A 22,950-nucleotide genomic window follows, 5' to 3' on the forward strand; every position below is an offset into this window, starting at 1 on the left:
CCCCAGGGTGACCCCCAAAATCGTCCCCAGCGCCCCACTTAAACCCCGCTGACCCTCTCTGGGGCACGGCCAGTGGGGTCCCAGCCCCCCACATCACCGTCCCCACAGCAGCGTCACGGCGAAGGGGGCACGTCCCCATCCCCTCCCTGCTGTGCAGCCCTGCCAGGCAGGGGACAGGCAGGGGACAGGCAGGGGACAGGCAGGGAAGGGGGGGCCAGCCCTGTACGGCTGCCTCCAGTCCCTGCATCGCTGCTGGGCTGGGGGGCAGCGGGCAGCACCCATGCCAGCTCCTCCTGGGGTGTCCCCAGAACCCAGTGGGGCTGGCTGGGTGCCCCGGGGGGGTGTGTGGACATTCCCCAGCGGTCCCTCGCCCATGGGGAAAGGCCCCGAAGGATGCTGAGGAGTCGGGGCTTTGCTTGATCCTCCACTGGGGAGCCAGCGCTGCCAGCCCTGGGGAGGCGAGGGGGGGTCCTGGGGGAGCAGAGGCCTCCAGCAGCCGAAGGGGCTGGGAATCCCAAACCCTGACCGGCTCCGGTTCTCCCTTGCTGCAGGAGGGCATGTTCGTGCCCAGGCAGCCAGGCTGCGGGCAGAGCCGGTGAGGGTGGCACGCAGGGACCCCCGGGCAGCCCCTCACCGCGGGCAGCGTCCCTCGCGCGCTGCCCTCTCGCTCGCACGCCGTGCAGGGGCTCTGCAGCCTGTCCCCGATGCAGCTCCACGCTGTGTCCTTTTCCCCCCAGCCACGCAGCCCTGGGGCTGCCGCAGCACCTGCAAGGGGCTCTGCAGACAGACTCCCCCTCCGCGGGGCTCAGCAGCAGGGGCCGAGCCCCCCCCAGCACCCCCGGCTGTCACCCAGAGCCTCCTGAGGGCTGGCGGGGCCACGATGGGTCCTGCACAAACCGGGTGTGCGTTCATCCATGTGCCCGTCCATCCCAGCATCCATCTGTCCCTGCCCCTGTCCATCCCAGCGTCCATCCATCCATACCCCCATCCTTCCCAGTGTCCACCCGTCCATGCCCCTCTCCATCCCAGCCTCCATCTGTCCATGCCCCCATCCATCCCAGCATCCATTCCTTCATGCCCCCATCCTGCCCAGATACCCCAGGGATGGGCACCACCAAAGGGACCCCAGATCCCGCTGTGGGTGGAGCAGGGGGGCAGTGGAAGACCTGCTCTCTGCCCCCCCCCAATTTCCCAATTCCAGGTAGTGCTGGCCTGAGCCATGCCAGGGAATGTGGGTCCCTCCGCTGGGACTGGCCCCCTGGGGAGACGTGTTCCCTGGCACAGCTCTGGTAATGGGCCCTAATGGAAGCAGCATGGCCAAGCATGCGTGGGGGGGGGGGCGGCAGCACTGTGGGGGCTGCCCCCACTCACGGCTGGGGGTGAGGGGGGATGTTTGGGGCCCCTCGCTCCAGCCACCCCCACAGTAAACCCTCATGGGGCCAAGCAGTGGGGTGGGGGGCTGCTGCACCCACTGTCCAGGGGCACCCGGAGGGACCCCCGCACCCCCCCCCCCCCACCTGCTTGCTGTGGGTAGAGGGACACTGGGGAGGGGGCCGGGACCCCAGGGCAGTCAGGCTCCAGGGAGGGTTCGGGGGAGGACAGAGGGTCTCACCCCTGCTCGCCTCCTCCCAGATGGGTTTTATGGACAGGCTTCTCCCTCCTTCCAGCTAATGGGCTGCAGGGCCCATGGGAGCCGCCATGTTAGGGTAAGTGCAGGGTGGGGCTGAGCTGGAAGGGGGGAGCCCATTTATTGCCTCCCCAGGGACCCCCGGCACTGAGACCCCCCTCCCCTTTCCCTGCAGGCAGCACCAGTGCTGCCAGGAGGGCTGGGTCCCTCCCGCAGCAGGCAGATGGGGACCCCCACGCAATCAGGATCCTGCCCCCAAACCACCCCTCCCGGGGGGGGGTCCAGGGATGAGCGGGGGGACGATGGGGACCCTGGGCAGGGCTCGGCCTCAGCCCTTGGCCCCAGCCTCACCTGGGCTGGTGAGGGACCCCCCAGTCCTGTCCTGGCATGGGGATGGGCACAGGGAAAGGGGTTTGGCAGCAGAGCTGGGAAAGGCGACCCACACCAAGCCCATGCCAGACCCATGCCACCCCACGCCAGGTCCATGCTGAGTGCAGGCCACCCCCCCATCCAGCCAGGACCACCCCAAAGCCCCCCCAAGCCCCCCCCCCCCATGCTAAGCCCCCCGGTGCATGCCACCCGTGCCATCTAGTGGGGTAAGGCCAGAAGGCAGCCGGGCACCCACCAGGCATCCATTGGGTGCCCACCCTTCCCACACCCAAAGCAGAGCCCTGTGTCCCGTTCCCCCCGGGACACGCTGTGTATGGGACACTATCCTGGCACAGGGCACTGTCCCAGCATGGGGTGGGCGAGACGAGCAGCCCTGGCCCTTGGGCGCAGCCGCTTCAGCTCCGGTTTTATTGCAAAAAGAGTTCGTGGGGATGCGGGCACTCGGGGACGCTGGTGCCATGTGGGGTCCCGGCCCCGCTTGCTGCCGGCATGGCCCCCGTGGAGGGACCTCGGCATCGGGGGCGGCAGCCTGCGGTACTAGGAGGTACGGTCACCGCTGTGGGAATCCCCGCTGTCCCTTACGCCAAGCTCAGGGCTGGCAAAAGCGTCCGGGCTGGCGGGCGAGGGGGACAGATGCTGCGTGTCCTGGACACCGGGGTGAGGGTCCCCGGGGGGCTGCGGGATGGCACCCGCTTCTCGTTCCTGCGGGGCAGAGGTGTCGAGATGAGCAGGGTGGTGGGGGCTGCGGTCCCCAGCCCCATGGTCCTGGGAAGCCCCACTGTCCCCCTGGCCTGAGACCACGCTGTCTATGCCGGGCAGCCTGTCCTCCCGGGGCTGAGCTGGGGCTGGGTTCGCAGCGGCTCCTCCGTCCTCTGGCACCTCGTCCCCGCTGGCCGGTGCCGGGTGAGCTGCCCTCCCAATGCCGGGATCCTCCTCGGCGGCCACTGGCGTGACTTGCTGGTGGCACATGGGGCATGTGTCCTGCACGTAGAGCCACTTGCGGAGGCAGGCGGCGTGGAAGAAGTGACTGCAGGGGGTGATGACGGCCACCTGCATGTCCTGTGGGCAGAGAGAGGACGTCACCTGGTGGGCAGGAGACCCCCCTGGGCTGCCCAGAGCGGGATCCCCCCGGCACCGCAGGGCTGCTGGCAAGGGGAGAGGGCTGACCTGGAAGCAGATGGCACAGACATCGTTGTGGTCCCGCAGCTGCCCGCCGGTGGCCCGGGGCAGGGAGTTGATCTTCTTGGCAGCCTCGCGGCGCAGCAGAAAGCTCCTCCAGCCCGACTGAGCACGCAGCCAGACATTGAAGTAGGAGTGGATGATGATGACGGAGGCGCCCATCCAGCTCCACTCCCCGAAGAGGGACTCCCAGGTGCCGTAGCCCACCACGCAGACAGCCACCAGGAACTCCAGCACCCGGCTCACCGCGTTCACGCAGTAGATGATCTCGTCCATCCGCTCCAGCGGCGTGTCCTGGAGCAGCTCCACCATGAAGAGGGCGTAGATGAAGAGGGTGCCCATCACCTGGGGGGTGGCGGGACAGCACCTTGTTGATGGTGGCCGGATGCCAGATCGCACATCCCCACCCAATGTTCCCAGTTGGGGCTGGGGGAGGGTGACTGGGGCAGGGTTGTGGGCATGGGATGGGCAGGGATGCCCACTCCAGGGGGCCCAGCGAGACCCCAGTTGGGGGGAGCGGGAGCTGCTGTACCTGCAGAGAGGTGAGCATGCAGCTGGAGACCAGGATCAGCAGCCAGAAATCCAGGTGGAAGAAGTGGGCGATCTTGTAGGCCATGAAGCAAGGGAAAACCAGCAAGAAGAGGCACATGCTGACGCCGCGGAAATGCTTCCAGGGGCTCCTAGGGGAGGCACAGCTCAGCGGGGCCGTGCCCACCCCGGGAGCAACACCCACCTCCCCGGGACCCCACGCTCCAGCCTCTTCCTCCGGCACTGATTCTGCCCAAAAACAAGCAGTGAGGACCCGAGGCGGAGGGAGCACGTGGAGGGCACGGGACCCAGCCTGGCTCTTCCCCGACGCAGGGCGGGAGGAACCCCGCCGCTCCTCCCCGCTGCCCCCCAGCACAGGGGACCGGATCCTGCTGCTCTTCCTTCCCCCAGTACCTGTTGCGGGAGGCCCCCAACGCAAGCACGATGGGATCAGCTATCTCAATCATGGACTGCAGCGTGGAGGTCACCACGATGAAGAGGATGATGCTGAGGAGGAAGGTCCGCTGGAGGATCTGCAGGTCGAGCAGCCCCGTCTGCAGCGCCAGCAGCAGCAGCGTCACACCCTCCGTCACCCCCCTGCCAGGAGCGGGGCGTGAGGCCGGCAGCCGCAGGCACGTGCCACGTGGCACCGCGTGTGCCGTGCCCCGGTCACCCCTCGGGGACGCACCCCGGTCCCCAGATCCCTTGTGACACCCCCGTCCTCCCCACCCTGTGCTGGTCTCCCGCATGCAAACTGGGCTGGGAGGAGGGATGCCTGCCGGTGCCCCCCACTTGCCCGTGCCCCCCGCCACCGCGGGCTCACCTGTGCATGACGTTGCCATTCTGGAAGGCACCGAAGCCCAGCAGGTAAAACTTGCAGAGGTTGAGAACGCCCAGGGCGAGGTAGGAGACAGTGAAGGTGAGGCCGATGAGGGAGTACGGAGTGCTGCAGCACTCAGCCGCGCTGCAACAGAGCCTGGTGTGAGTGCGGATGCTGGCAGGGGCCAGGCAGCACAAAACGGAGCCCCAGCCCCTCCTCATCCTCCTCCTGCAGCCGCGCCGGAGGAAGGCTGACCTCCCCCCCAGCTCCTGCCTGCCCCGGTCCCTACCTGCTGAGGAGGAGGAAGAGGAGGCCCTGCTGGGCCAGGGGACTGCTGGAGGAGGTGAGGAAGGAGGAGAGCCGGAGGGAGAAGAGCACCAGCCAGAAGACGAGGAAGAGGAGCGGGATGGCCAGCTGGCTCCAGAGGGACACCCCCAGCGCGACCAGCCGGTACACCTCCAGCGCCTGCGGGGACAGGATGCTCAGCGGAGCTGCCCCCCATCCCGTCCCACATGTTGGGGGCAAGGAGGGTACGGGGGGGGCCCAGCTGTGCGAGGGGACAGCCCTGCAGCCGACCCAGCATCAAGCCGGGCTCAGCATGGGACCCTCCATCCCGCAGCCCCCCACCCCGCTCACCTGCACAACCTCCCGGCAGGCGGCGGCGGCCAGCTGGAAGGGGACGAGGACGTGGGAGACGAGGACGTAAAGCACCTCCAGGGCGGTGAGGATGGCGGCAAAGGTGTCGAGGATGGGCAGGGCGTGGAGGGGGAGGCCGCAGAGGCGAGCCAGCACCGGCAGCAGCGGGGCACCGAACAGCCAGGGCTGCCTGCTCCTCATCAGGAGGGAGCAGAGGACGCACAGGCAGAGCTGGCCTGCGGAGGGGATGGGGATGCCTGGGCATGCGGGAGGATGCGGGACCCCCTTGTCCCCTCCCTGGCTCCCCCGGCACAGCCACTTTGCACCAGCACCCGCCGCAGGAGATGGGGGGCTGGGGGCAGGCACTGGCCGGGGGGGACGCCTTGCAGGCAGCCCTGCCCCACGACAAACCCTGCTGCTGCCCTCGCCCCGCCACAAGCAGCACCCCAAGACCACCCAGTCCCTTCCTCTGTGAGCCCCAGGGGTGGTGGGGGCAGCAGAAACCCCCCAGGGCTCATGTCTATCCCCCCTGCTCCATGCCACACGGCGCGGACCATCCAGCTCAGCTGTGCCATCATCACCCACCACGCCGTCCCACGGGTGATGGCTCCCGCAGCCGGGTCAGCGCAGGAGACCCTCACCCTGCCCAGTGCCACCTCCCATCCCCTGACAGGGGACGTCTCGGGGGGCTGGGACCCCCCCGGCTCACCTGCGAGGGCGGTGGCGAAGCGGCCGAGCGCCGCGGGGTCGCTGTACACGGCGCCCTGGAAGCCATACTCCAGCTCGCGGCGGACGTAGTCCCTGCAGGGAGAGAGGCTCAGCCCCCGGCCCCCCCTCCGCTGTGCCCCGGCACGGCCACCCTCCGAGCCCCCCGGACTCACCTGGCCACCGTGTGCCCCGCGCCAAGCAGCAGTGCGGTGAGGAGGTGGAGGTAGAGCTTCACCAGGGACCGCACCGGCAGCATCAGCACCACCAGGCACAGCAAGTGGCCTGCAGAGATGGGGGGGACAGGGGGTGAGATGGACCCACCGAGCCCCCCTGCCCGGCTGAGCCCCCCCTCCAGCCAGGCAGCCCCCGCCGGTGACACGGCCGTCACCACGCACAGCACCAGGGTGGCGTGGGCAGGATGGGACTGCGAGAGGGACACCTCTGGGGTCCACAGCTGTCCCCGCTGCCAGGGGATACGCGGTGCCAGGGGGGGCACAACGTTGGGGACGCAGCGTCCGCCAGCCCTGGGGACAGCCCCACACCCAGCGGGTGTCCGCAGGGGCTGGTGCGGCGAGATCCCAGGCACGGCCAGCCCTTGGGTTGTCCCCAAACATGGCCATCCCCTGGGATGTCCCCTCATGTCCCCAGCCTGGCCAGGGCCTGGGTGTCCCCAACCTGTCCATCCCTCGGGATGTCCCCAACCTCTCCATCCCTCGGGGTGTCTCCACCATGTCCCCAACCTGTCCAGCCTCTGCATGTCCCCAGCTTGGTCATTCCTTGGGGTGTCCCCAGTCTGTCTGTCCCCTGGGGTGTCTCCCCGTGTCCCCAGCCTGGCCACCCCAGGGTGTCCCCCCTGTGTCCCCAGCCTGGTCATTCCTGGGGTTCCCCCTCCTTGTCTCCAGCCTGGTCATCCCTTGGGGTGTCCCCCTGTGTCCCCAGCCTGTCCACCCCTGGGGTGTCCCCTTGTGTCCCTAACCTGTCCATCCCTGGGGTGTCCCCACCACGTCCCCAGCCTGCTCATCCTTGGGCTGTCCCTGTCTCCCCCAACATGTCCATCCTTGGGGTGTCCCCCCGTGTCCCCAGACTGTCCACCCCTTGGGGTGTCCCCACGATGTCCCCCCCGTGTCCCCAGCCGGTCCATCCTCGGGCTGCCCCCGCCGTGTCCCCGGGGTGGCCGCCCCCCCCTCTCCCCGCAGTCCCGCCGCAGCCCTCACCCAGGCAGTAGGCGCCCCGTAGGGCGGGGGGCCGGAGCAGGGGGGGGTCCCCGCGGCGGGGCCGCAGCAGGTCGCCGAGGGCCGCCGCGTCCCAGCGGTACAGCAGGTCCAGCAGCGCCAGCCCCGGCACCCGCAGCGCCACGTTGGCCACCGCCTCCAGCCGCGCCATGGCCGGGGGGGGGTCGGGGAAGGGGGTCCGGGGTTGGGGGGGGGTCCCCGCGTCCCGCAGCCCCGCCTGGAGGGACAGGGGGGACCCCCCGATGCTGTCCCGGCCGGCTCCTCCGGCCCGGCAGGGGGCGCGCGTCCCGCGCCCGGCAGGGGCCCGTCTAGCCTCTCGCCGGGGCCCGGCCGCCTCCCGCCGGGAGCTCCCTCTCCCGCTTCTACCCTCTCCCGCTTCTCCCGCACCCGCCGCCGCGGCCGATCCGGTCCCTCCGCCACTTTCGCTTTCTCCCGCCCCGCCCCTACGCCCAGCGCGCAGCGGTGAGGCCTTGCGCCGGGGCGGTGCGCTGACGCTGCGCCCGCCATCTTAGAAGAGGGCGCGGCGCCGTTTCCTCCACTAGGCCTTCCGCCATCTTGGATAAGGGCAACGCGCCGGCGGCGGGGAGTGCGCGCGGCCATCTTCGGGAGGGGGGGCGGTGCTCTGCGGTGACGTCACTCCCACCGCCCCGCCCAGCCCCGCGTCAGCCATCTTGGGTGAGGGCAGACCGTGAGGGCAGGCTCTGGCCGCCATTTTGATAGGGGAATCGGGGAGGGGGGGGCTGGGATCCCCGGGGAAGGATGGGGTCCCCTGCCCCCAGAGGGGTCAAATAGGGGCCTCAAGGATTGTCCGGGACCCTCAGAGGGTCGCCTGAGATCTCTTGGGATCAGTTGGGGTCCTCCGGGGTCACCTGGGACCAGATGGGGCCCTCTGGGGTGAGGTGGGGTCCTTTGGGGTTGGCTGAGGTAATGTGGGCTCAAGCGGGGGTCCTCTGGGAATGGGGGGACCCCATGGGAATATCTGGAGTTCTGGGGGTCGGCTGGGGCTGGGGGCGATCCCCCAGCATCGGCTGGGATTGTTACCGAAATCTGGAATAAAACTCCTTAACAGCAATGAGAAGAAGCAGGCACTCCTTTATTGCAGCGCTGGGCACATGGGGGATCGCTCCACCTATCGTGTGCACCTGTCTAGTCTAACTGTGCAGGTTAAATACACACCTGTTATACATATTCGCTAAATTTCTAGAAAATGTTATACATAATCTTTAACTTTCTGATAAATCATTAGCATACGTAAATGTCTCTTCACGCAGGCACAGTGAAGGTCTCTGGTGGTCTTCAGAAGTCCTCTGGTGGTATTCCATAGTCTTCCTCACTTGTCCGCTTCTTGACCTCTCTTAGGTGATTCTGCGCAGTACGATTCTCACCATCATCTATATTAATTTACATAAAAATGCATACCATGTCTATTCTTAAATGTAACCTTTCTAATAATTGGTCCTTCAGTCACACCATCTTATTAATATTCTTATGTTAAAACAATCATTGGTTAATCTCACTTAACTCTACTGGTTAGAATCCTCGATAATTAGATCGAGGTGAGAAGGGTAAGGGGTTTCCAAGCAGCAAACTGGTGTCCATAATGGTTTCCTTAGTTTCCTAAAACAAAACACTACAAATCAACAAATCTTTGTCAAAGTTTCTGTGGTTAACTGATTTTAGACAATACTTGAATTCTTATGGTTACACATAGTATATTTTCTAAAGTTCCTAAGTTCCTATGACTACATTTCAAACTTAACACTCCCATACCTATGCTTCACAATTTTCTACTTGTTAATCAAACCAAACTCTTTTATGTGATTAAATTTTTATTTCTTTACCAGAATATTTGCAACAGGATCAGTGGGGACCTTGAGGATGGGGTCCCTGTGAGCTCCATCCCTCCGGGGTCTCAGGGGCCATCACCGTTGGGGGGGGGATGAACTGGGGGGGGTCCCATGGCAGGTCCCATCCGCACAGAGAGGTTGTGGCTGGTTTGGCACAGCCGCCTCCTCCCCCTCCCCGGGGCAGTGTGGGGCCAGGGCTGCCAAATTATGGGGGATGGATGCTCCTCTGGCCTTGGGGTGCACTGGAGAGGTCAGGGATGGCAAAGCCCCACTGCTGGGGGCATCCTGGCTGTTCCTGGGGGGGAAAGATTCCCCCAGGCCCCCGGGTTGAGCAGCAGGATGCAGCTGGGAAGGGGTGGCCAGGCTGTCCTTGGCTGTCCCCATGCACAGGGGACCCCAGAGACCTCAGACTGCCACAGGGAGACCCCAGAGACCCCAGACTGCTTTTGCATGTGGGTGCCCACGGCTGGGTACTGTGAGTGCTTTGAAAACTCAGAGCTGATCTTTAATCATAAATTTAGAAAGCAGGGTGGGAGCTGAAGGCGCACAGGGTCCTGGCGTGGAGCTGCTGCCGTGGCATGGGGACATACCAGGCATGAGCCAGGCCGGTCCTGCCATCATCCTCTCCTGGCTTCCCCTCGCCAATGCTGCTGCGGGCATCTGGTATCCCCGGGAGGACACCCTCCAAACCCTGCAGCCCGTCTCCCCCAAACCCATTTATTGGTACATCTCCTACGGGTGAAGCTGATTTTTCCCCCTGCTATACCGGGAAGCAGAGCTGCGGGCACAGCCCATGCTGCTGGAGGGGGTGTGTGCCTCATTACGGAGCTCTTGTCCTCCCAGTTCAGTGCAGGATGGTTTGAGATGCAACACCCAGTTTGGCACTTCCCTGCTGGGTCAGGCTGGGCCTTTTCTCACTTGAATTTTGCCATTAGAGTTAGCAACAGGGCACCCCCCCACTTCGGCTTCATCTCTTCCCCCTCCTTCCCTTTCTCCCTGGGGAAAAGGATGGGACTGGGACAGACCTTCCCAGCACCAGCACCCCAAGTCCCGCTTCCTGCTGGGTTTCCACCTCAAACCTGTCCCGTTTCTCCTGGTTTTGCTTTACCCCGGCCTGGGGCGAACGGAGCCGCTCGGCAGGCATGCAGCTTGGGCTTCTCTGTGCACTGTGTCCCCCCAGGGGACCTGAGCAAGAAGTCAGACCTCAGAGTTAATAAATCAGCTCGAGTAATAATCACAAGGCCGTTTCCTAAATTACTTCTTCCCCTGCATATGCGTCTGTACAGCTCCTTGGGGACAGTCGGCGGAGCCCGCTTGTCTCTGGGAATTGCCTGTCACCCGTGTGGTGACATCCTGAGCAGCGCTAATTGCTCATTTAATGGGGCTGGTGGCTCTGGAGGAGAGGGACTTCTCCCCTGGTTTGACTTGGGGCTGAGTTTGCCGAGACGGTGGATCCCGCAGACGTTGCTCGTGAGACAGCCTGGTCCCCCTGGGAGCTGGTCGGAAAGCAGCCTCCAGTGGGATGCTCCGCTCCGCCAGCATCATGGGGCCGAGGTTCCTGGTCCTGCTGAAGAAGAGGGCGCAGACACCCCAAAACCGGGCACTGGGCTGGGAACGGGGACAGGACGGGCTCTCAGCTCCCCATCCCTGTGTCTGTGGAGCCAGGCTGGCAGCACCCCCGGCTGGGGGGCAAGAGGAGGGAGTTGGATGCAGCTGGAGGGCTGCAGATGTGCCGGTCATGCTGTAGCCCAGGGGAGGTTTGCAGAGGGACCCCCAAGAGCCCCCATGGCTCCATAGGGGTCCCAGCCATCCTGCTGGGGTGACAGGGGACAGACCCATTTTGCCCTCCCCCTGGTTGGGTGGCACAGGGGGCAAAGACCAGTTCCCCCATGCCATAGGCATCCATCTGCTCCGCATCCAGCTCCTGCCTGTTCCCTCTGCCCCCCCCCCCCCCCGCCTGTAGGCAGCGCGCCTGCGGGGTCTGCATATCCTCACTGTGGGACTTGCCACGGTGCATTGGCAGGAGCAGAGCGAGGAACCCAGGAGACTCCGGGAGAGGATCCAGCCAAATCCCTCGCTGGAGAGATGCCAAAGCGAGAGGGGGACACGCAGCTGGCACAGCTGCAAAGCCCCAGTACCAATGGTGGGGATATCCCTCCCTCCCAGCCCCAAACCTGCTGCCGTTGGCATGGCTGGCGGCACTCATTCTCCTCCAAGATGCCGAGAGGAGAGGCTGGTGCCAAATTCCCGAGCATCGTTACCGCCCGTGCATCTGGGAGTGTTTAAATGTGCCAACCAGGAGCATCTTTGTGCTCCTGTCACAGCACCCATGGCCAAAACAGCCTGAATGGTCTGCAAAGCCTCGTTCTGTGTCAGTTCATCGCTGAGGATGGTTCCTGACTGAGCCCCAGCTGAGCACCAATTCCTGCCGCCAGTCAGGACAGGAGATGGGGGGGCTCCCGCGGATGTGGTGAGCCAGGCTGGGGACACCCCGCTGCTGTACTGGGACACACCTCATCTGCGGGGGGGACACAAACGCACGGGGACAGCAGCATCACCATTGTCGGACCCTATGCAGCACAGACCCTGGGACGGCACACGTGGTCCCGGGCTTTCCCCCCAGGCACCCGTGACCCCATAGGGATGGAGAGAAAGGTCCCAGAAAGGGTGGGCAGAGAGATTTAGTGGGAAACCTCCTGGGGACCAGAGCTGTGGGTGACAGAGGGGACCAGCAAGAGCTGCCCTCAGTCCCTGTCACTCTTGTACCCTCCCTTGGTGATCTGCAGATATTCGGCCCATGCCTCAGTTTCCCCATGGGGCAGCAGGGAGTGCACAGCTCCTGCATCCCACAGGCAGGAAGGACCGGCTTTTGGTGCCGGGGCTCCAGGGAGGAGCTGGGGCTGTCAGCACCGGCGGAGTGAGCAGCATGAAATCACCTCCCCAGCCCCAAACCAGCCCCACCTTACAACAACTGGGGTGGCACGGAGGCACCCCCGAGGCCACGGCACCCTGCATTGGGGTGCAGGGTCCCCTGGGCAAGAAGGTGCTGCTGCTTGGCTTTGGCCTTGGGGAGCAGGGTGAGACACCTGCCTGAGGCTAGGCTGGGTTAGATTAGATGGGACTAGGTTGGATTAGATTAGATTGGAACTGGAAACATACCCGGTGGAAGGAAGGAAAGGATGGACAGATGTGTGGGTGGATGGATGGATGGACAGACAGATGGATGGATGGCTGAGTGCAGGGGTGCAGTGGGGTGCAGGTCATCTTCCCGGCAGAGCCCCAGAACAAGGTTTTCCCCTCCAGCTCCTTGTCAGAAAGCGGTGAGTCAAGCTGGACTGGCTGGGCCAGAGGTGGGTGCAGGGAAGGTTTAGACAAAACCCGCATGCAGAGAGAAGCACAGGGTGATGGGTGTCCCTGGAGCATCCTCTCATGTGGCACCACCTGGTTTTGAAGGAATTTTCCACTATTTGACATCATTTGTTCTCTGTTTTGTGCCCTGGTTTGGGTCTGTAGCCTGGAGCGAGAGCTCCTGCCTGGAGCTGGGGCTCCTGCCTGCTGCTGCAAAGCTGATCTTGAATGACTTGGGGGTTTTCTGCTTCTCGACGGGCAGACGGACACTTGCCCAAACAGGAACTGTGCCCAGTCTGGGAAAAGCCCTGGGGATCTCCTGCCGACAGGAACCGTCTCTGACTGTAACTCCCGCATCTGCCAGCAGAGCCAGAATGTTTGGTGGGGATGCACATGCAGGTCCTCCTGCCGGCCTCATCCTCTTCCTGACGGTGAAATGCCGTGACTCTGCCAGGGACCTCGGAGGGAGAGGCTGCCCCTCGGTTATCAACCCGGGGCTTCTCCCTGCCTTCAAGCCTGCCTGGAGCTGCCTGCTGCTGTCACCGATGGATAAGGGATGGGGACAGACTCCAGCACGACAGTCCCCACTCCCTGATGTTATCATATAACGTCATGATATCATGATGACATCTCTTGGTGTTATTGCAGGACCTCTCTCCCATTATTTTTCAACAGTCTCGGGAGTCTGGAGAGGTCCTGGTTGGCTGGAAGCTGGCAAATGTTGTCCCAGTTTTCAAGAAGAGTAAGAAGGAAGACCCTGGTATTTACAGCCTGTCGGTCTCACTTCAGTGCCTGGTAAAATGATGGAGAAAGTTATTCTGGGAGTGCTTGAAAACCACTTGAGAGACAATACAGTCACTGGTCATAGCCAGCACTGCTTCATAAGAGGCCAGTCCTGCTTAACCAACTTAATTTCCTTTTACGACAAAGTCACCTATCGAGTTGACCAAAGGAAGGCAGTAGATGTGGGGTTTTTGGATTTTAGCAAAGCTTTTGATACGTCTCTTACAGTATCATTCTGGACAGAATGTCCAGCACACAGCTAGACAAGTCCATAATACATTGGGTGAGCAACTGGCTGATGGGTCGGGCCCAAAGGGTTATAGTAAATGGGGTGACATTGGGCTGGTGGCCAGTCACCAGTGGGCTTCCCCAGGGCTCAATTTTAGGGCCGGTGCTCTTTAATGTTTTTCTAAATGATCTAAATGATTTATCAAGACGAATTGCCAGATTCTCCACCTGGGACAGGGCAATCCTGGTTATACATACAAACTGAGGGACGAGAGGCTGGAGAGCAGCCCCGCAGAAAGAGATCTGGGGGTTTGGGTTCATGGCAAGTTGAATAGGAGTCAACAGTGTGCCCTGGCAGCACAAAGGGCCAACTGGGTCCTGGGGTGCATCCAGCACAGCATGGCTAGCCCGTTAGGGGGGTGATTGTCCCACTCTACACCGCAGTGGTGCGGCCCCACCTCAAGTACTGGGTGCAGTTTTGAGCACCTCAATAGAAGAAGGACATCAAACTGTTAGAGTTGAACAGGCTGCCCAGGGAAGTGGTCACAACACCAAGCCTGACAGATTTCGAGGAGCGTCTGGATGATGCTCTTAGTCACCTGGTTTAGTTTTAGGTAGTTGATCATAGAATATCTTGAGTTGGAAGGGACCCATCAGGATCATCGAGTCCAACTCCCTGCTCCTTGCAGTGCGATGGACTTGATGTTCCAGATGGGTTCCTTCCGACTCGATATATTCTATGACTCTATGATTCACCGCTTGTGCAACTCGCAGCCAAGCCAGCTTCCTTCCTCCTCCTTGGCTGTTTTGTCTTCCTCCAGCATCATCCATCCTCTTGTTGGCGGATGTTGGGGAACGTCAGCCCTGACTCACCCCGTTTCACAATGCTGAAAACCCCGGCAGCATCCTCTCACCCCTCGAAGTCCTGGCGGCTCCAAATGGGCAAGCGCCTCTGTCCGATGCCACTCATGGATTTAGTGGTGCTGTACCCCTGGAAAACTTATAAAAATTCAGGTAGGAAACAAAAGACTCCAGGCATTATATTCCATATGCACATTATATAGGAATGATGGAGTTGTGTTGACAGAAAAGCAAAGTGCAGCCCAATAAATTAAATATTATTATGCCAATAGGTAGAATCATAGAATATCGTGAGTTGGAAGGGACCCATCAGGATCATCGAGTCCAACTCCCTGCTCCTCACAGGACTATGTAAAAAATAAACCATATGACTCAGAGCGTTCTCCAGATGCTCCTTGAACGCTGACTGGTTTGGTGCTGTGACCACTTCCCGGGGGAGCCTGTTCCAGTGTCTGACCACCCTCTCAGTGAAGAGTCTTTTCCTAATGTTCAGTCTAAGCAGAGAACCTTTATGGTGGATGGGAAGCCCAACTGAGAAAGGCAGAGTGGAGGTACAGCACCGGTGAGCGGAGAAGGATGCTGACAGCACCTACAAAATGCTAAGGAAAACCCAAGAGGCCGCAGATCTCTGCCAGGGCAGCAAATACAATCACAGTAACAGGAGAATTCAGTCAATCCCCCAGAGACTCGCCAATGTGAAACCAGGTTCGATGCAGAAATGATGCTCGAGGTCCCACGTAGGACCTCTCCCCGTGCCGTGTCCTCAGCCAGGAAACGGGGCTATCCGTGAGTCCTGCTCCGCTGTTCCTGGACAACGAGCCTCGGCACAAGCAGGAGGAAACCAGGGATTGCCAGGGATGGGGGTCTGGGCTCTGTGGAGCCCCTCAACCGCGCTCAGCCCTGCTGTTCCTCTCCCTTCTGGGGCTGGCCACGTAGATGTGTGCAGGTTGGCAGTGATGAGATTGCAGAGAGAAATCCAAAGGCAATCAAAAGGGATTTCAGGGCACTGGGACGATTAGTAGAAAGATTGGGAGCACAGGTAGTGTTTTCGTCAATCCCTTCAGTGGCAGGGAAATACACTGAAAGGAACAGGAAAACACACCTGGTTAATACGTGGCTCAGAGGCTGGTGCCATCGGTGGAATTTTGGGTTTTTTGATCATGGGGAGGTTTACACAGCACCGGGCTTGCTAGCGACAGATGGTGTCCAGCTATCTCAAAGGGGTAAAAGAATCCTCGCTCATGAGATGGTGGGGCTCATAGAAAGGGCTTTAAACTAGGTTCGAAGGGGGTAAGGGATAAAACTGGGTGCACCAGAGATGAGCCTGGGGGCAGCGTGCCGATGTTAGGGGTGGATTCAATAACCCAGCTCAAATGCATCTATGCCAACACACGCAGTATGGGCAATAAACAGGAGGAGCTGGAAGCCATCGTGCAGCAGGATAGATATGACTTAGTTGCCATCACGGAAACATGGTGGGATGACTCCTATGACTGGAGTGCTGCAATGGATGGCTACAAGCTCTTCAGAAGGGATAGACAAGGAAGAAGAGGTGGTGGGGTGGCTCTCTATGTTAGGGAATGTTTTGACTGTACAGAGCTACACAATTCTGATGACAAGGTGGAGTGCTTATGGGTGAGGATGAGAGGGAAAGCCAATAAGACAGATATTGTGTTGGGACTCTGTTATAGACTGCCTGACCAGGTTGAAGAAACGGATGAATCATTCTACAAGTGGCTGGCAGTAGTCTCAGAACCGTGTGCCCTTGTCCTCGTGGGGGACTTCAACTTTCCAGACATCTGCTGGAAATACAACACAGCATTGAGTAAACAATCTAGGAGGTTCCTGGAGTGTGTAGAAGATAACTTCCTGACACAGCTGGTGGGTGAGCCAACCAGGGGAGGAGCCTTGCTAGATATGTTGTTTAGATCTGTTGTTTACGAACAGGGAAGGACTGGTGGGAGGGGTGATGGCCGGAGGCCATCTTGGGCTTAGCGACCATGAAATGACAGAATTTTCAATTCTTGGTGAGGCAAGGAAGGTGGTCAGCAAAACCACCACTATGGACTTCCAGAGGGCAAACTTTGGCCTCTTCGAGGCACTGGTTGAGAGAGTCCCTTGGGAGATGGTCCTGAAGGGCAAAGGGGTCCAGGAGGGATGGACATTCTTTAAGAAGGAAATCTTAATGGCTCAGGACCAGGCTATTCCCACGTGCCGCAAGTCGAACCACCGAGGAAAACGACTGGCCTGGCTGAATGGGGAGCTTTTGCTAGGAGTCAAGAAAAAAAGGAGAGTTTTTCATCTCTGGAGGAAAGGGAGGGCAACTTGGGAGGAGTATGGGAATCTTGTTAGATCATACAGAGAGAAAATTAGAAAGGCAAAAGCTCAGCTAGAACTAAATCTGGCCACTATTGTAAGGGACAACAAAAAATGTTTTTACAAATATGTTAACAGTAAAAAGAATCCCAAGGAGAATATCTTTCCTTTAATGGATACAGAAGGGAATGTAGCAACCAGAGATGAGGAAAAGGCCAAGGTGCTTAATGCCTTCTTTGCCTCAGTCTTTAATAGGGAGACCAGTTATCCTCAGGGTACTCCACCCCCTGAGCTGGAAGGCGAGGATGAAGAGCAGAACATACCCCCCTTAATCCAGGAGGAAATAGTTAGGGACCTACTACGCCACCTGGACACTCAGAAATCTATGGGATCCATCCAAGAGTACTGAGGGAAATGGCAGAGGTCCTTGCCAAGCCGCTTTCTATCATCTATCAGCGTTCCTGGTCAACAGGGGAGGTCCCAGAGGACTGGAGGCTTGCCAGTGGGACTCTCATTTATAAGAAGGGTTGGAGGGAGGATCTGGGGAACTACAGCCCTGTCAGCCTGACCTCAGTACCAGGGAAGATTATGGAACGGTTTATCTTGAGTGCACTCATATGGCAAGTCCAGGATAAGAAGGGGATCAGGCCCAGTCAGCATGGGTTTACGAAAGGCAGGTCCTGCTTGACCAACCTGATCTCCTTCTATGACCAGGTGACCCACGTAGTGGATGAGGGAAAGGCTGTGGATGTTATCTACCTCGACTTCAGCAAGGCCTTTGACACTGTCTCTCATGGTATACTCCTTGAGAAAATGGTGTCTCGTGGCCTGGATAAGTGCACCCTTCACTGGATGAAAAACTGGCTGGCTGCCCAGGCCCAGAGGGTTGTGGTGAATGGGGTGAAACCCAGTTGGTGGCTGGTCACAAGTGGTGTTCCCCAGGGCTCGGTGTTGGGGCTCGTTCTGTTTAATATCTTTATTGGTGATTTGGATGAGGGGATGGAGTGCAGCCTCGGCACGTTTGCAGACAACACCAAGTTGGGCGGCAGGGTCGATCTGCTGGAGGGTAGGGAGGCTCTACAGAGGGATCTGGACAGGCTGGATCGATGGGCCGAGGCCAATCGTATGAAGTTCAACAAGGCCACGTGCTGGGTCCTGCACTTGGGTCATGGCAACCCCCTGCAGCGCTACAGGCTTGGGGAAGAGTGGCTGGAAAGCTGCCCGGCAGAGAAAGACCTGGGGGTGCTGGTTGGCAGCGGCTGAATATGAGCCAGCAGTGTGCCCAGGTGGGCAAGAAGGCCGACGCCATCTTGGCCTGTATCAGAAATAGTGTGGCCAGCAGGAGCAGGGAGGTGATCGTCCCCCTGTACTCGGCACTGGTGAGGCCGCACCTCGAGTCCTGTGTTCAGTTTTGGGCCCCTCACTACAGGAAAGACATTGAGTTGCTGGAGTGTGTCCAGAGAAGGGCAACCAAGTTGGTGAGGGGCCTGGAGCACAAGTCTTATGAGGAACGGCTGAGGGAACTGGGGCTGTTTAGTCTGGAGAAAAGGAGGCTGAGGGGAGAAGGGGGTTGTAGTGAGGTGGGTGCTGGTCTCTTCTGTCAGGCGGCTGGAGATAGGACAAGAGGAAATGGCCTCAAGTTGAGGCAAGGGAGATTTAGGTTAGATATTAGGAAAAATTTCTTTACTGAGAGGGTTGTCAGACATTGGAAGAGGCTGCCCAGGGAAGTGATGGAGTCACCATCCCTGGAGGTATTCAAAAAGCACGTAGATGGGGTACTCCAGAACATGGTTTAGTGGGCATGGATGATGGTTGGACTTGATGATCATGAAGGTCTTTTCCAACCTAAATGATTCTATGATTCTATGATTCTATGATGTGGCTCAAGAGATAACCAGCAAAACCCAGCTCTGTAGAGCCCACCCTGCAGCCAAAACCAAGAGACTTCTGAACACAAAAGCCCCACAAAAAATGTCCATTATGCTAACACTTAACAAGAGAAAAAGGTCTTAAATGGGAAAACAAAACCCCACGTTAAAAGGAAGTTAAATGGAGCAGCTAAAAGGGGAGGGCTTGCAGGTGAAGTGGAGAACTTGGAGAAGTGCTGTGTGGGCCTGCAGGGACCCTCAGTGGTGGCCCCTCACTGTCCCAGTCCACCCATGGCTGCCTCCAATTCGGTGCTGGCAGCTGGCTCCAAGCCGGCTGGCAACTCGCCTGGAGCTCAGGGGGTGCCAGGGATGGGGACAGCACCGTCACCACAGCAGGTGGTGGCCAAGATGGGGGGGTCCATGCCCTGGGGAGGGCGAGCAGGGAAGGACAAGAGCAGGGGAGGAGGAGGATGAAGGTCTGCCCACCGCAGGGCCACTGGCCCATGCTGAGGGGTGCAGGGGGCCTGGGGGGAAACGTGCCTCCAGGCTTTCTAGCTATTTGTCCATTTGTCAGAAAAGCAGTTTCTGCACATTTGAAGGTATTTCCAGTGCCTGTGTCAAACACGATGGTGGTTTGGGACGAAATGGGGAAAAAAACCAAAACCAGAAGTCCTGAAATACCACATCCTGGTGTTACCAGAGCAGAGCATGGGCAGCTGGGGGCCTGGGGAGAGTGTGGTGCCGGCACCGGCGACGTCTGTGCCATTGGTGGTGGTGCCAGGTGTCCCGCCACAGCACGCAGGGTCGGTGCTGGGAGGAGCTGGGTGTCCCCAAGCAGACCCTGTGGCAGCTGGCACAGACCCCCGCTTTGGGGTTCACTGCCGGCAGGGATCTCCAGCCTGCACGGTGCTGCCGGCAAGTGCCCGTCACAGACCCCAGCATGGTCCTGTGACAGGCGGCTTCCCCCAGTGCCAGACAGCAGCTCCCCACTCCCGACATGGCACGGATCCTGCCAGGATAGCGCCTGTCCTGGGCATCCCTCCCCATGCCCTCTGCGTGGCTTCCCAGCCGGGCAGAGCACTGCCCGCACACATCGCCAATGTAACGGTGATGAATATGATGATGATGATGAAGATAATAATACTACCACCACCAGCCCTTCTCCTTGTTGATAACAGCACGCTGCCAGCCCTGTTTGAAGCCTGCCTGCCCTCCTGGCAGATAAGGACGATGGCTCAGAGTTTGGCACTGCGCTGGGCACGCTGGGCTGGGTGCATCCCCCCCTTCTCTGCCACCGCTCACCAGGATCAGGGAGCCAGTTCCCTGCCGGGATTCAGGGATTCCCCCAACATTTCTGCGCCTGAGGGTGGGAAACGCAAACTGCAATTGAGATGTGCTTTGGGACAAAACCCACAGGGTCAGGGTCGAGTGCCACTCGTCAGCAGACGATTCCACTCGGGGTGGGGCGACACATGTGACGCTCCAGCCAGCGGCAGGAACCAGCACCCACAAGCTGCTGCGGGTGCCTGTCTGCCAGTTTCCCTTTCCTGGCACTTTGGGTTGCCCTCGCCGGCGTGCGCCAAGGCTTCGTCAGGAAGCGGCTCCCCGTGCCGTGCCGGCCACCAGGGATGGCCGCGGCAGGACCGGACCTGTACAAGAGCCTGCAGATCCGCTACCCACCCAGCCCCGCTCGAAGTAAGCCCAGCCTTGCTGGGATGCTGAGGGCAGGAGCAGGCAGCTGGCTGATCCCCTTCCTTCCCCAGCCCTCTGCCAGCAGCGCCGGGGTCCCCGGGGTGGCTCGGCCCCGGCTCAGGGCATCTCTGGCTTCTCTCCTGCAGCGCCGGCGCTTGGGTCCCCTCTGGCCGCATCCCGCTGGATGCTGGGCACCGTCCTGGCCGTGGGCACGGGGGTGGTCCTGGTGCTGGGGGCTGCCCTGGCAGTCCTCATCACCCTGCGTAAGTGCCGCCAGGGCCGGGGGGAGGAGGGGGGCGGTGATGCCTGGCAGGGGCCAGGAGCAGGCAGGAGCCCGCAGGCAGCCCTGGCAGGGCGCTGACCCGCTGCCCTTCCCTTCCCAGATGTGCAGGGCCAAGCGGAGCTGCGGGCAGCACGGGCAGAGCTGGCGGCAGTCAGGGCCCCTCTGCAGCCTGACCCCAATGGTGAGTGGGACCCTGGGGCTGCCCTCAGTACCCCAGCCCCTACCCACAGCCCCCTGCCCGCAGCCCCTGCCTTCCAGCCCCGCCTGCTACCACAGCCCCTGTCCCCAGCCCCTGTCCCCAGCCCCTACCCGCAGCCCCTTACCCGCAGCCCCCTGCCTGCAGCCCCTGTCCCGAGCCCCTGCCCACAGTCCCTGTCGCCAGCCCCTGTCCCCAGCCCTTGCCCACATCCCCTGCCCGCATCCCCTGCCTGGGGTGGTGGGCAGGCCACTGCTGGCTCCTCTCCCTGACCCTGTGGCAGGTCCTCGGAGCCCCAGTGAGAGCCCGGCAGCAGTGCAGAGGCGGAAAGAGCAGCTCGGTAATGTCCCTGGTCTGGGGAGGGATCATGTCTGGGATGTCTGGGATGACACCCATCCCTGGGCTGCCGTGGCCCCGGCAGCTATCACCCCGTCCCCACGGCTGCCCACTCCCCAGGGCGGTGGCTGCAGGGACTGTCCCTGGGCTGGCGGTACCACGGGGGGAAGATCTACTACTTCTCGGGGGAGCAGAAGCCGTGGGGCAACGCGGAGGCCGCCTGCCGCTCCACGCACTCCCACCTCACCTCCGTCACCAGCCCTGAGGAGCAGGTGGGTGCTCGGGGCTGCAGCACCCATCGCTGCCTTCTCCTGCCTGCCCCACCGCTGCCTGCTCCTGCGCTCCCTCCTGCCCGTGCACCTTTTTGGCCAACACTCCCTCCTGCCTCTGCCCCCTCCAGCCCACAATCCCTCCTGCCCGTGCATCCTCCTGCCTGTGCATCCTCCTGCCCGCATTCCCTCCTGCCTGTGCATCCTCCTGCCCACAATCCCTCCTGCCTGCACATGCACCCTCCTGCCCACCCCCTCTCCTACCCGTGCCCTCCCCGCCTGTGCCCCCTGTCCATGCCCCCCCCGCCCATGCCCCCTCTGCCCACACCCCTGCCCTGTCCCGCAGGACTACCTGGCGCAGGAGACGAGGGGAAAATCTTACTGGATCGGACTGGCAGCCACAGGCCCCGGGGGCTCCTGGCGCTGGGTGGATGGGGCTCCTTATTCCCAGGCCCAGAGGTGAGCTTGGGGGTGGTGGTGGGGGAAGACCAGCAGCCCCGGCACCCCCCCCATCTGCTGACCTCACTCTGCCCCGGCAGTTTCTGGGCACCGGGGCAGCCGGACAGCACCGATTATGGGCGCTGGGGTGGGGAGAACTGTGCCCAGATCCACCCCGTGGGCAACGGCCTCTGGAACGACCATAACTGCAACTTCAGCTTCCCCTGGATCTGCAAGAGGAACCTGAGTGGGCCCTGATGCCACGCTGCCGGCTACGCTGCCGGATCCACCGCCGGCCATGCTGCCGGCGTGCTGCCAGCCCCATGGCACGTGTGCTGGGATGAGCCCCCCAGGGACCTCCGCTCCTCCCTGAAGCAGGGCAGCTCCCAAGCGAGCGCCCATGCCACGACGCTGATGCTGTCCTCGGTGCTCCGGACCCCGGTGCCATCCCGGTGCTGCCCCCCCCCGCACCAAGAGCACTTTGCTCAGCTCTGATTAAACTGCTCCTGCTGTACCTCCTCCGGCTGCCTCTTGCCTTCCCCATTGAGGGGGGGTTGGCTCCATCGCCCCTACAGCCCCCAGCATGCAGTGAGGTCCCTCCCAGCCCCTCTGCCCTGCTCACCTTGGGGACCTTTGCTGGCATCAACCACGGTGCCACAGCTCTCACATTGTGGGGGTCCCACAAGTGCCGCGGGAGGGGCAGATCCATCCCCTTGCCCTGTGAGTGCGGTGGGAGGGGGTACCGGGACACCTCTGCACCTGCAGCCCCCACCGGTGTGCCTGGCCAGATCCCACTCAGCATCACGGACAGAGAGACCCACCAGAGCTGAAGCCTGGCACGGCCGATGCCCAGCACCGCTCCCTGGGCACTTCAGCTTTACCAGTGTGGTTATGGGGGGAAATGTTGTGGGGTCTGTCCCCCCCAGCAGCCCCTCCACAGGGTCAGGCACATCCCTGGCATGCCAGCATGCCGGCGGTGGCAGGAGAACCAGGCATGATGTCTCCTGGCTTCCCGGCTTTTCCGGCACCCAGAAACTGCCAGGGCAGGATCCTGCTCACCACTGTGCCCTGCAGAGCTGGGGAGGTGGGTGCCGGCTCCTGCCACCTCCCAGGGTGTCACGCGCGTCCCCTGGCCCCAAGCGGCATCATTTGGGGACAATCAACCCCCCGTGCTGGGCACACAGCCACGTCCTGCCCTGCTACCCGTTTATTTCGTCCTCCACCCCGGTGACCCTGATGCAGCAGGGCTGGTTGTACCCACCCTGGCTGTCCTGTCCCCCCCCGGGTTCCCTCCTGTCCCGAGGTGATGGATCCCCATCTCCGGCCATCCCGTCCCACAGCAGAGGGGACCTGCGCTGCCCTTGG

The 22,950-nt window shown here is 61.5% G+C and overlaps 2 protein-coding genes across 2 annotated transcripts; one reads left to right on the forward strand and one right to left on the reverse strand.

Annotated features, from left to right (window-relative positions):
* Positions 1–2,406: 2,406 nt before the first annotated feature.
* Positions 2,407–7,546, reverse strand: LOC142035933 (RING finger protein 145-like). The gene is made up of 10 exons (XM_075038708.1): positions 7,103–7,546; positions 6,062–6,170; positions 5,890–5,981; positions 5,181–5,416; positions 4,834–5,009; positions 4,548–4,688; positions 4,139–4,321; positions 3,729–3,876; positions 3,185–3,541; positions 2,407–3,076 (listed from the first exon to the last, which is right to left on the reverse strand). Exons 1-10 carry the CDS (start codon positions 7,269–7,271, stop codon positions 2,555–2,557), a joined length of 2,133 nt encoding a protein of 710 aa, XP_074894809.1. The 5' UTR covers positions 7,272–7,546; the 3' UTR covers positions 2,407–2,554.
* Positions 7,547–19,907: 12,361 nt separating this feature from the next.
* Positions 19,908–22,090, forward strand: LOC142036770 (C-type lectin domain family 4 member F-like). The gene is made up of 7 exons (XM_075040352.1): positions 19,908–20,066; positions 20,210–20,326; positions 20,447–20,527; positions 20,826–20,882; positions 20,999–21,150; positions 21,494–21,606; positions 21,687–22,090. The coding sequence occupies exons 1-7, from the start codon at positions 20,000–20,002 to the stop codon at positions 21,841–21,843; spliced, it is 744 nt and encodes a 247-aa protein (XP_074896453.1). The 5' UTR covers positions 19,908–19,999; the 3' UTR covers positions 21,844–22,090.
* Positions 22,091–22,950: the final 860 nt, after the last annotated feature.

This window comes from Buteo buteo, chromosome 1 (genome assembly GCF_964188355.1).
Source record: "Buteo buteo chromosome 1, bButBut1.hap1.1, whole genome shotgun sequence".
NCBI lineage: Eukaryota > Metazoa > Chordata > Aves > Accipitriformes > Accipitridae > Buteo > Buteo buteo.

What these genes read in the sequence shown, in the direction of transcription:
- LOC142036770 (XM_075040352.1), top strand. Translation starts at nt 20,000, where the DNA reads ATGGCCGCGGCAGGACCGGACCTGTACAAGAGCCTGCAGATCCGCTAC. An exon ending in CCCACCCAGCCCCGCTCGAA is followed by an intron (nt 20,067 to 20,209) that starts GTAAGCCCAGCC and finishes TCTCTCCTGCAG; the next exon opens with CGCCGGCGCTTGGGTCCCCT. An exon ending in TCTGCAGCCTGACCCCAATG is followed by an intron (nt 20,528 to 20,825) that starts GTGAGTGGGACC and finishes ACCCTGTGGCAG; the next exon opens with GTCCTCGGAGCCCCAGTGAG.
- LOC142035933 (XM_075038708.1), bottom strand. Translation starts at nt 7,271, where the DNA reads ATGGCGCGGCTGGAGGCGGTGGCCAACGTGGCGCTGCGGGTGCCGGGG. An exon ending in CTCTTCCTCCTCCTCAGCAG is followed by an intron (nt 4,689 to 4,833) that starts GTAGGGACCGGG and finishes GCTCTGTTGCAG; the next exon opens with CGCGGCTGAGTGCTGCAGCA. An exon ending in GCATGCTCACCTCTCTGCAG is followed by an intron (nt 3,542 to 3,728) that starts GTACAGCAGCTC and finishes GCCACCCCCCAG; the next exon opens with GTGATGGGCACCCTCTTCAT.